This window comes from Anomaloglossus baeobatrachus, chromosome 1, assembly GCF_048569485.1.
Source record: "Anomaloglossus baeobatrachus isolate aAnoBae1 chromosome 1, aAnoBae1.hap1, whole genome shotgun sequence".
In the NCBI taxonomy this organism is placed as follows: domain Eukaryota; kingdom Metazoa; phylum Chordata; class Amphibia; order Anura; family Aromobatidae; genus Anomaloglossus; species Anomaloglossus baeobatrachus.
The window spans coordinates 974,626,281-974,638,546 of record NC_134353.1 but is presented as its reverse complement, the minus strand read 5'-3'; the positions used below and the strand labels follow the sequence as shown (position 1 = coordinate 974,638,546).

The following is a 12,266-nucleotide window of genomic DNA, read 5'->3' as shown; positions in this document are numbered from 1 at the left end:
GGAGGATAAGTATTTGTTCACCTAAAAACATGCAAGATTTCTGTCTCTCACTGACCTGTAACTTCTTCTGTAAGAGGCTCCTCTGTCCTCCACTCATTACCTGTAGTAATGGCTCCTGTTTGAACTTGTTATCAGTATAAAAGACACCTGTCCACAACCTCAACCAGTCACACTCCAAACTCCACTATGGTGAAGACCAAAGAGCTGTCGAAGGACACCAGAAACAAAATTGTAGTCCTGCACCAGGCTGGGAAGACTGAATCTGCAATAGGCAAGCAGCTTGGTGTGATGAAATCAACTGTGGGAGCAATAATAAGAAAATGGAAGGCATACAAGACCAGTGATAATCTCCCTCGATCTGGGGCTCCACGCTAGATCTTACCATGTTGAGTCAAAATGATCAGAAGAACAATGAGCAAAAATCCCAGAACCACAGGTGAAGACCTAATAAATGACCTGCATAAAGCTGGGACCACCGTAACAAAGGCTACCATCAGTAACACACTACGCCACCAGGGACTCAGATCCTGCAGTGCCAGACGTGTCCCCTGCTTAAGCCAGTACATGTCCGGGCCTATATGAAGTTTGCTAGAGAGCATTTGGATTATCTAGAAGAGTATTGGGAGAATGTCATATGGTCTGATGAAACCAAAGTAGAACTGTTTGGTAGAAACACAACTTGTCGTGTTTGGAGGAGACAGAATGCTGAGTTGCATCCAAAGAACACCATACCTACCGTGAAGCATGGGGGTGGCAACATCATGCTTGTGGGCTATTTCTCTGCAAAGGTACCAGGACGACTGATCCATGTACATGAATGAATGAATGAATAAATGGGGCCATGTATCGGGAGATTTTGGGTGCAAACCTCCTTCCATCAGCAAGGCCATTTAAGATGAAACGTGGCTGGGTCTTGCAGCATGATAATGATCCCAAGCACACCGCGAGGGCAATGAAGGAGTGGCTTCATCAGAAGCATATGAAGGTCCTGGAGTGGCCTAGCCAGTCTCCAGATCTCAACACCATACAAAACCTATGGAGGGAGTGGAAGGTCCGTGTTACCCAGTGACAGGCCCAAAACATCACTGCTCTAGAGGAGATCTGCATGAAGGAATGGGCCAACATACCACCAACAGTGTGTGCCAACCGGAGGAATGGGCCAACATACCACCAACAGTGTGTGCCAACCGGAGGAATGGGCCAACATACCACCAACAGTGTGTGCCAATCGGAGGAAGAGGCCAACATACCACCAACAGTGTGTGCCAACCAGAGGAATGGGCCAACATACCACCAACAGTGTGTGCCAACCTTGTGAAGACTTACAGAAAACGTGTCACCTCTGTCATTGCCAACAAAGGATATAGAACAAAATATTGAGATGAACTTATGTTATTGATCAAATACTTATTTTCCACCATAATTTGCAAAGAAAGGTAATTTTCTGGATTTGTTTTCTCATTTTGGCTCTCATATTTGTGGTCACCTATGATATCAGTTACAGGCAAATCACATCTTTATAAGGGGGGGAACTTGCACAATTGGGGGCTGAGTAAATACTTTTTTTCCGCTCTGTATATAGTTACTATATAATGGTACCGGGGTTCTCTTTACTACCTATATACTATACACTGATTGGCAAAAGGAAAACAATGTTTTGCACTTCTGACTGTCAGGCTCCATATCTCACCGTCCTCTACAGTTTTGAGAATGAGACCTTCATTGTATACAAAATAATCTTGGCTTCTCATACATAAAATTTAATTACAACTATTTAGCATATGATTAGTTTTGCAGATTCTTCTTATGTCACTGCATTGTTACTGTTTTGCTCCTGGTAGTAGAAAAATAGATTTCTTCCTGTATACTATAAATTGCACCCTGTCCTCACATTCCCTAATAGCTCAGTGTGTTATTAACCTGAATCCCAAGCAACAGGTCACTGGTTCAAATTTATGATTTCACACGGAAAGATGTACACCATCATCCAACTCGTTAATATCAGCCGCTCGGCCATGAGAATCGCCAACTGCTTCATGTGAGCACAATGACAGGTGGAGGAATATGAAATGAAGTCCGTCCATCTATTCAAAACCCAAGAGGTGACGTCCAGGCAAAATATCAGTGTCAACAATCACAAGGTCTATCAGTTCTGGAGACACGCGGCAGTGGAGGCGGTTCATCTGCTTCATAATAGGGAGATCACAGACGTCCAAGAAGCACCGAGCGACGTGCGTTACACAAGTCTGGAATGGTGGTCCGAAAAAAGTGGAAGAAGCCTCAACTGCAATATCATCATAAGAAGCATCGGCTCGAGTTTGCAAAAAAGTAGGAAAAGTGAAATATTGGAAATGGGTGATCTGGAGAGATGAGAAGAAAGTCAATAGACGGCTCTGATGGGGGCAAATAGGTCTGGAAGAAACAAGGGAAAAAGAAGCGAGAAATTGAAGGAACTGTCACGTTTGGTGGAGGAAGCCTGATGATATGGAAATGTTTAACAGCCTAAAGGCGTTGGACACTTGACCAGGATGGATGGTGGTCTCAATGCTGAACTATATGTGAGGATCCTACAAGACGAGTTACTTCATACACTCGAGTACTAGGGGTATGAAAAGGACGACAGTGTTCCAGGAAGGGAACGGCCCGAAGCATACGGCGAGATTGGGGAAGAAATGGTTCAATGACAATGAAGTAGAGGAGCTGGATTGTCCCCACAGTGCCCAGACCTCAACCATATCCAACACGTGTGGGTGAAGAAAAAGCTGTATACATTCCCAAGAGAGCCGACCAGTATACACCAACAGTGGTATCGTGGAGAAGAGACCTGACCAGTATACACCAACACTGGGAACGTGGAGAAGAGACCTGACCAGTATACACCAACACTGGGAACGCGGAGAAGAGACCGGACCAGTATACACCAACACTGGGAACGTGGAGAAGAGACCGGACCAGTATACACCAACACTGGGAACGTGGAGAAGAGACCTGACCAGTATACACCAACACTGGGAGCGTGGAGAAGAGACCTGACCAGTACACACCAACACTGGGAACGTGGAGAAGAGACCTGACCAGTATACACCAACACTGGGAACATGGAGAAGAGACCTGACCAGTATACACCAACACTGGGAACGTGGAGAAGAGACCTGACCGGTATACACCAACACTGGGAACGTGGAGAAGAGACCTGACCGGTATACACCAACACTGGGAACGTGGAGAAGAAACCTGACCGGTATACACCAACACTGGGAACGTGGAGAAGAGACCCGACCAGTATACACCAACACTGGGAACGTGGAGAAGAGACCTGACCAGTATACACCAACACTGGGAACGTGGAGAAGAGACCTGACCAGTATACACCAACACTGGGAACGTGGAGAAGATACCTGACCAGTATACACCAACACTGGGAACATGGAGAAGATACCTGACCAGTATACACCAACACTGGGAACATGGAGAAGAGACCTGACCAGTATACACCAACACTGGGAACGTGGAGAAGAGACCTGACCAGTATACACCAACACTGGGAACGTGGAGAAGAGACCTGACCAGTATACACCAACACTGGGAATATGGAGGAGAGACCGGACCAGTATACACCAACACTGGGAACGTGGAGAAGAGACCCGACCAGTATACACCAACGCTGGGAACGTGGAGAAGAGACCCAACCAGTATACACCAACACTGGGAACGTGGAGAAGAGACCGGACCACTATACACCAACACTGGGAATGTGGAGAAGAGATCTGACCAGTATACACCAACACTGGGAACGTGGAGAAGAGACCTGACCAGTATACACCAACACTGGGAATGTGGAGAAGAGACCTGACCAGTATATACCAACACTGGGAACATGGAGAAGAGACCTGACCAGTATACACCAACACTGGGAACATGGAGAAGAGACCTGACCAGTATACACCAACACTGGGAACGTGAAAAAGAGACCTGACCAGTATACACCAACACTGAGAACGTGGAGAAGAGACCTGACCAGTATACACCAACACTGGGAACGTGGAGAAGAGACCTGACCAGTATACACCAACACTGGGAACGTGGAGAAGAGACCTGACCATTATGCACCGACACTGGGAACATGGAGAAGAGACCTGACCATTATGCACCGACACTGGGAACATGGAGAAGAGACCTGACCAGTATACACCAACACTGGGAATATGGAGAAGAGACCTGACCAGTATACACCAACACTGGGAACGTGGAGAAGAGACCTGACCAGTATACACCAACACTGGGAATGTGGAGAAGAGACCTGACCAGTACACACCAACACTGGGAACGTGGAGAAGAGACCTGACCAGTATACACCAACACTGGGAACGTGGAGAAGAGACCTGACCAGTATACACCAACACTGGGAACATGGAGAAGAGACCTGACCAGTATACACCAACACTGGGAACGTGGAGAAGAGACCTGACCAGTATACACCAACACTGGGAACGTGGAGAAGAGACCTGACCAGTATACACCAACACTGGGAATGTGGAGAAGAGACCTGACCAGTACACACCAAGACTGGGAACATGGAGAAGAGACCTGACCAGTATACACCAACACTGGGAACGTGAAGAAGAGACCTGGGAGCAGACTTGAGTTGAGGCATGCTTGAATCTGATGGAGCCCACAATGATCCAGGAGGGGAGAAACACAATGGAGATTTACAAAATAATAAAAATTTTGATTTTTAGGAGGAAAACAGTAACAAAGCAGTCAGACGACATGAATCTGCATAATTATTCATATTCTAAATAGGTGCAGTCACATTTATATATGAGAAGCCAAAATGATTGTCTATAAAACGAAGGTCATCACCCGGTCAGAGCTGTAGAGGATGGAGAGATATAGAGCTGAAATTAGCATCCTGTTTAGTGGTGCTTGTTAGCCTAGTTATCTGCGCTTTGTGTTCTAATCTATTGCTGCCAGACCTTGGACCTCATCTGACCGTCCTTTTGCTTTGTCTCTTTGCTATGATCTGCTACCCTCCAGGTAGTCTGACTCCGGACTGTGACCTAAATCTGCCCCCATCTATCTCCTAAATCTTGACATGCTCTCCTGCTACCTGAGACCTAAATGTTTGACTATCCTGGCTCTTGACTGGTCTGGGTAGTGATCAGTGTCACACTGTGTAGTGACTGTGTTTAGTGTCACACAGAAATCCTGTGTATAATGTCACTGTTGATCACTGTACTACCTGTACACTATATACAGAGCTCCTGTGAATAAATGTAACCAGTGTTAATATTAGTGTTATTAGTTTTGTGTTTTTTTGTTAATGAACAGTATTCCGTCACTATGTGGGGGTAATACAGTATGTAATGAATGACAAAGGAATTCAGCTCACCAACTCCAAGTCTCCAGGCCCTCTCTCTGCAGCACGGACAATCAGCCGGGCAGCTGCAAGCATGTGAGATGAGATCCAGCGCAGGTAAAAAGGCACTCTTCAATATAATACGCGTTTCGACCGTATTACACGGTCTTGACATGACCAAGACCGTGTAATACGGTCGAAACGCGTCGCTAGTCATTTTTCCCCTGCTCAGGGGCTGTCTGTACCTACCTTCATACGTGTGCACATGGAATAAACAATATGGAAATTTATATTGAAGAGTGCCTTTTTTCCTGCGCTGGATCTCATCTCACATGTAATACACCATGATGGGACCACATACTGTATTTGTCCATTGTATGTGGTGGTAATATGTGGTCTGGTCACGGTGTGGTGATATTTATCCCTTGTATGTGGTGGTAATATGTGGTCTGGTCATGTTGTGGTGGTATTTGTCCCTTTTAGTGATATTATTAGTCTTGGCATAGTGGATTGTGTTGTTAATGGCGATAACTTTTACTCTCTGATATCAATAAGGAGAAGATCTTTCTTTTCCATTAGAGATTACAGGTGACCTCTCTTTCCTCACATCCCATACTACGACTTACTTTATCTCAGTCTATTAGGACCGACAAGCTACTTTATATTTTCTCTTCAATTAGTTTCCTTGAAATTGTTTATTTCATTTGGAAACATATGTAAATCATATATGCAAATCAGGGGGTGACTAGACACAGGGGCATTTCCTTCATCCCTTAGTAATCACCACACTATCCATGTTATCTCCCTCCTGTGGGTGTAAGATTTTCTAGAACGTCCTCACCGCAGGCTCCTTGTAACTCTCAGCCTCCCTGACAATTTGCAGTTTTCCAGGTGAGCAATCCCTGCTTTATCACCATGCTGCACATGCCCTGGGAGGCAGCAGTGACGCAGGAGAACGCCGTGATCGCTGGCCCTGCACATCTCGTCGTTAGCTGCGTCCTGTGTCACTGCCAAGTGATCTCCCACATGTCACCCACAACAATAATGACATCTGAACTTTTATTTGATGACTGCGATTCATGTACATAAAACAAAAAAGAAAATCAATCACTGGATCGAGAAAATGAAGTCATAAACCACCACAAGACAGTGGGCACAGAAATACAGAGCCACACGGTACAAAAACCAGGGGTCTTCACTGTCAGTCACTACAAGGGTCTGGAGTCAGGACAGATCACTTCATAGAGCAGGTGAGGGGTCACAGCACTGGTCACCCCTCAACCCTCCAGGAGGCAGATTTACAGGTGAGTAGGTCAAGAGGGTCACTGAGGAGTACACCGGTCACCTTCCCACCCAGAGGAAGATGTATAGCTATGGAGATCACTGAGTACACAGGTCACCTTCCCACCCAAAGGAAAATGGCTGTGGAGATCACTGAGGAGTACACCGGTCACCTTCCCACCCGAAGGAAAATCGCTGTGGAGATCACTGAGGAGTACACCGGTCACCTTCCCACCCGGAGGAAAATGTCTGTGGAGATCACTGAGGAGTACACCGGTCACCTTCCCACCCGGAGGAAAATGGCTGTGGAGATCACTGAGGAGTACACCGGTCACCTTGCCCCCCGGAGGAAGATGTATGGCTGTGGAGATCCCTGAGGAGTACACCAGTCACCTTCCCACCCGGAGGAAGCTGTATGGCTGTGGAGATCCCTGAGGAGTACAGAGGTCACCTTCCCACCCGGAGGAAGATGTATGGTTGAGGAGGTCACTGAGGAGTATAGCGGTCACCCCCTCTTCTGAAGGCAGATGTAAGGCTGGGGAGGTCACTGAGGAGTACACTGGTCATCCACCCTCCTGGAGGCAGATGTACAGCTGAGGAGTACACCAGTTACCCCTTCTCGCAGAAGCATATGTACGGTTGAGGAGGCTTCTGAAGAGTAAACCAGTAACTCCCCCAGAAGGCAGTTGTATGGCTGAGGAGGTCACTGAGAAGTATTTTGGTTGCCCCTTTTGAGGCAGATGTATGGCTGAAGAAGTTAGAGGTCACAGGAGAGTATACCGGTCATCCTCAGAGGCAGCAGATTCTGTGCTCCTTGGCTCACTGTACATATACATCCCACTGTTACGTCACAGATTGTCCGCTCTTTTCTGCTTTACAACCAGTCATTTGGCGAGGAGTAGCCTGCAGGGAAGGGAAGTAAGGTCAGGAACCTGGGGGTAGGGGGTCTGGATAAGGCCCTAAAAACTAACACCTTTAAAAAGAGGAAAGCAATGAAGCAAGAGAATGACATCAGAAGAGACTAGGATTAGTTTCGCCCCAGCAACAGAAGATAACCACAGGAAAGGACTGCGCAAGTCCACCAAAAGGTATACAACTACCAGAAAGGACTGCACGAGTCCACCAAAAGATATGCAGCTACCAGAAAGGACTGCGCAAGTCCACCAAAAGATACATAACCAAAAGGAAAGGCCTGCGCAAGTCCACCAAAAGATACATAGCCAAAAGAAAGAATTGCGCAAGTCCACCAAAACATGTTTAATCACAGGATAGGACTGCACAAGACCACCAAAGTATAAATCACAGTAGAGGATAGCATGAGCCCACCAGAAGATACGTAACAATAGAGAACTGTGTGAGCACACCAGAACATACATAATTACAGAACTGCACTGCATGAGCCCACCAAGAAATAATCAGAAAGAAAGGACAGCGTGAGTCTACCAGAAGAAGAGACCATTCAAAATCCAAAAATGGAGTGATGTGGATGTCAGATCTCACCTGCTGGATCTCATGCATTGCTCGCCGGATTGATTTGTGGTAATGTCGAGACAACTCCAGTGACCGGGAAACATGAGGTGGTTCGTCCATGACCGGGGGAAGGGGAGACGGAGCATTCTCATCTCCCAGAGACAACGTTTTCTTCAGAAACTTCAGCTCCTCATAGTCCGGCTCCCAATGATTTATCTATAGAGAGAAAGGAGTAACCCGACGATATACCAAAAACCCTTCAACTACCCCCAACTTCAGCCCATGTGTAACAGGCAACGGTAACCAGTGACCAACAGCAATTTACTGTCACAATGACATCAACAAAAAGCTTCCCACACAGCACAGAAAGGCCCCTTAAACCCCATACACTTTAACAGTAGTACGAATATAGCTAAGGAAAGGGTAGTAAGCCACAGACAAGACCACCTTCCTTCTGGCTCCCTCTGTCTCCTCCAAACTCACTCATCCTCCCCCTCCTCCTTCCAGACTACAGCACCTTCCATCCTCTTCTTCCTCTCTGCAGGCTTCAATGTCCTCCTCTCTCCAAATTCCCCTGTCGTCCGCCTACTTCCAGACTGTGCCGTCCACCTCCTACCTCTAGACACCATCATCCACCTCCTTCCTCCAGACTCCCCCATCCTCTTCCTTCCTACAGACTTCCCCGTCCTTTTCCCCCCTCCAGATGCCCATGTCCGCATATTCCTCCAAACTGCCACATCATACTCTTTCCTCCAGACTCCCCCCAGCCTCCCTAAACCAATCCTTCTCCTTCCTCCAAACCTCCTACTTTCTGCAAACTTCACCTATCCGCTTTTTCTTCCACACTCAGTCTCCCATCCTCCTCCTTCCTCCCCCAAACCTCCTACTTCCTCCAGATTCCATTCCCCATCCTCCTGCCTCCAGACTCCCCCGTCCTCCTCCCTCCAGACTCTTCAGTCCTTGTCCTCTTCCTTTATCTCTTGGGAATGATAGGAGACATACAATCTAATCTCTTATGACAGTGCGAGCTCCTGGGAGCAGGGATGAAGGGAGTAATAGAAGTTGTAATGTGTCCAGTCTTACCTTCCCACAAGGTCCTTTCAGGATTTCTCCGTATGGCTGGATCCCGGTTTCCTGGTGAAATTGCACTAGATCCATGAGCGAAGTATGAGCGCGATCCTCCCCGGGAATGACATAGCAACCATTAGAGCGAGCATCCACCATGTAATGGCGGCAAGTGGAGACTGATCTGACGGAAATAGACACGGTAACAAGACATATAACAGATGGAGGGAGATACGGGAATGCACTGAACTGTGTGTAATGCGGCGATATAGTGACAAATAGCGATCTGCAGAACACCTCAAATGACTCTCCGAATGCTGGGAGTGTACAGCAATACCTGTTGTGTTCCAGGGACCCAACATAAGACCCGCCAAATGCCGGGACCGCACAGTAAGAGCTGCCAAATGCCAGGAGTGCACCACTAGACCCACTAAATGCCAAGAGCACACCACTAGACCTACCAAATGCCAGGAGCGCACCACTAGACCCACCAAATGCCAGCAGCGCACATCAAGACCTGCCAAGTGCCTGGAGTGCATCCCAAGACCCGCCATATACCAGGAACCCACTGCAAGACCGTTTTTAGATTTTATATATAGATATTTGTATAGGTATGTATATATCTATCTGTATATTTTTATTATACACACATTTTGCAGATGTAGGAATTTTATAATATATGGTACAGCAATCTTTAGTGCATATTGAATAGTGTTGAATGGATGTAGAGTTATGGCCGAAAGTGTTGGCACCCTTGAAATTGTTCCAGAAAATGAAGAATTTCTCCTAGAAAATTATTACAATTACATGTTTTCTTACACAATGCTTATTTCCTTTGTGTGTATTGGAACAACACAAAAAAGGCAAATTGGATATAAATTCACACCAAACCCCAAAAATGGGCTGGACAAAATTGTTGGCAATTTTCCAAACTTGTGGGTAAACAACTTTGTTTCCAGCTTGTGAAGCTCGTTCAAGCTCAACCATGGCAAGTAACAGGTGTGGGCAATATGAAAATCACACCTAAAACCGGATAAAAAGGGGAGAAGTTGACTCCATCATTGCATTGTCAATCTGTGTGTGCCGCACTAAGCATGGAGAACAGAAAGAGAAGAGAACCTTCTGAGGACTTGTGAACCCAAATTGTTGAAAAATATCAACAATCTGAAGATTACAAGTGGAGTCAGTGAACCTTTCAAGGTTCGGTTGACCGATCTTTGGTGAACTTCCCGATGTTCGTCAAACAATCTGGCAAACATTTTCAAACCCCATTGGATTCAAAAGGAGGCCAAACCTAAGGCAGAGAAAACACCTTTAGGGGGGGGGGTCGAAAAGCTTCCAAGACAGCAAATGTACATTTTGCAGTGCAGCCCCACTGTCTTGGCACAGCCGTTAGTTTCCTAGACTATTGACATAAGAAATATAGAAGTGGATGAGAGGTAGCCCTCTTGTTCCCACACCACTGCCAGTACAGACAAAACACAGCTTGGAGACCCATTTTGGAGTCTTAATATTTAAAAACCTTTCAAGCAGACAGCAGAGCAGTGGCATCAATTGCCCCCTCTCCCCATTTCCCCATAGTGTCTCTGCATAGCAGGGAGGCATGCTCCATGAAACACACAGAATGTGGCCAGGCATTTCTATTTTTAAAATCAAAAGGTGAATGAGTGACAGGATTAGGCCTCTTGTTCCCACACCCCTTCCAGTAGAGGCAAAAGACAATTTGGAGACCCTACTTGGAGTCTCTCCATTTCTAAATAAATTTAAGGTCAGACAACAGGAAATCTGGCAACAATTGACACAGACTACAAATAGCATAACACCGCAACATGGATGCATGGGACTGGCCCTGAAACAACTACCTTCACCAGAGACCGCAAGATCAGACAGGCGTATGTCTCTTGCTCCCAGAACCCTGGAACTACACCATCGCGTAGTCTGCACAGTCTCGGACTGGGATGGCAAAGTCATTGGACATCAACAACTTGTTCATCTTTATGAAAGATAGACAGTCTATGCTTTCATGTCTTCCTCCACCTCCTCTCCTGAGGTACACAGCTGTGTACCTCTGGGTTTACACCAAGTGGGATCTACAACGTCATCGTTATCCTCTCTGTCATCCCACTTCTATCCCTGATAGTCACCCTCCTCCTCCTCTTTCTGACCTGACATCACAGTACAATATGCATGCGCCGCAGCTGAGTCTCATTGTCATCACCTCCACCCATGGGGGTTAACGTCAGATGATGAGGGTCGGGATCCTTTTGGATCTCCAGTTGTCTGGAGCCAACTGACAAAGATTTTGGGCATCGGTGCAGATTCTTTCCTCATCTTGAGTTTGGGAATCTTTTGAGCAGATCTCTTGTGCCCATGAGATAGAATGTGTGAATAGCTTTGCAGACTCGGCCATGTGTGGTTCTCCACAGTCAGTTGGATGGCTAGAGAGTTGGGAAATGTGTAATTGGGGGTGACACCTCTGAGGAATCAACTGTGTGTGATGTGCAGGAAGAGGAGGACACTTGATACCGCACTTGCCATCCACTCTAGCACATGCTGTTTCTATCCCTTATTTATAAGTTGTCAAAGAAATGGAGTGGAGTAGGATGTCCCGCAATGGAAGTTGTTCTCAGTTCTCTTGGGATATGATGAGCTGGTGTTTTCTCAGGTCCCTCCCTGTTGCAGTACAATCCATGTAGCACAAAACAGCTGTCGTCCACACGCTCCTTGCGTGTCTGAGCTTGCTTGTGTTTTTAAAGAACCATGAATAATGAATACTACATTTTTAAAGGAAGGTGAAGTGCCAACTACTTTTTCCTCTTTTGCTACACTCAAGAAATATTAATCTGCCTTCAATACCCGTGATGGCCACTATGAGTATTGGGTAATGCCATTCGGGCTTCGTAATGCTCTGGCCATTTTCCAGGAATTAGTCCACTATATCTTCCAGGATCTTCTCTATTCTTACCTGCTGGTGTATCTAGATGACATTGTGTTCTCTCCTGATCTCTCTACACACAGGAGGAATGTCCACCAGGTTTTACAAAGGCTTAGAATCAGTTATACGCCAAGTGTGAGAAGTTTCTCTTTGAAC

General features: G+C 46.4%; 1 protein-coding gene across 1 annotated transcript in view; it reads right to left on the bottom strand.

Annotated features, from left to right (window-relative positions):
• Nucleotides 1-5,990: 5,990 nt before the first annotated feature.
• Nucleotides 5,991-12,266, bottom strand: part of LOC142303032 (myosin-IIIb-like) — a 73,345-nt gene continuing 67,069 nt past the window's right edge. The window contains exons 27-29 of the mRNA XM_075344135.1: nt 9,194-9,359; nt 8,141-8,326; nt 5,991-7,543 (exon numbers count right to left, since the gene is read on the bottom strand). Of these exons, the coding sequence (XP_075200250.1) occupies nt 7,484-7,543; nt 8,141-8,326; nt 9,194-9,359 (412 nt within the window). The 3' untranslated portion in view covers nt 5,991-7,483. The remainder of the gene's footprint in view (nt 7,544-8,140; nt 8,327-9,193; nt 9,360-12,266) is intronic.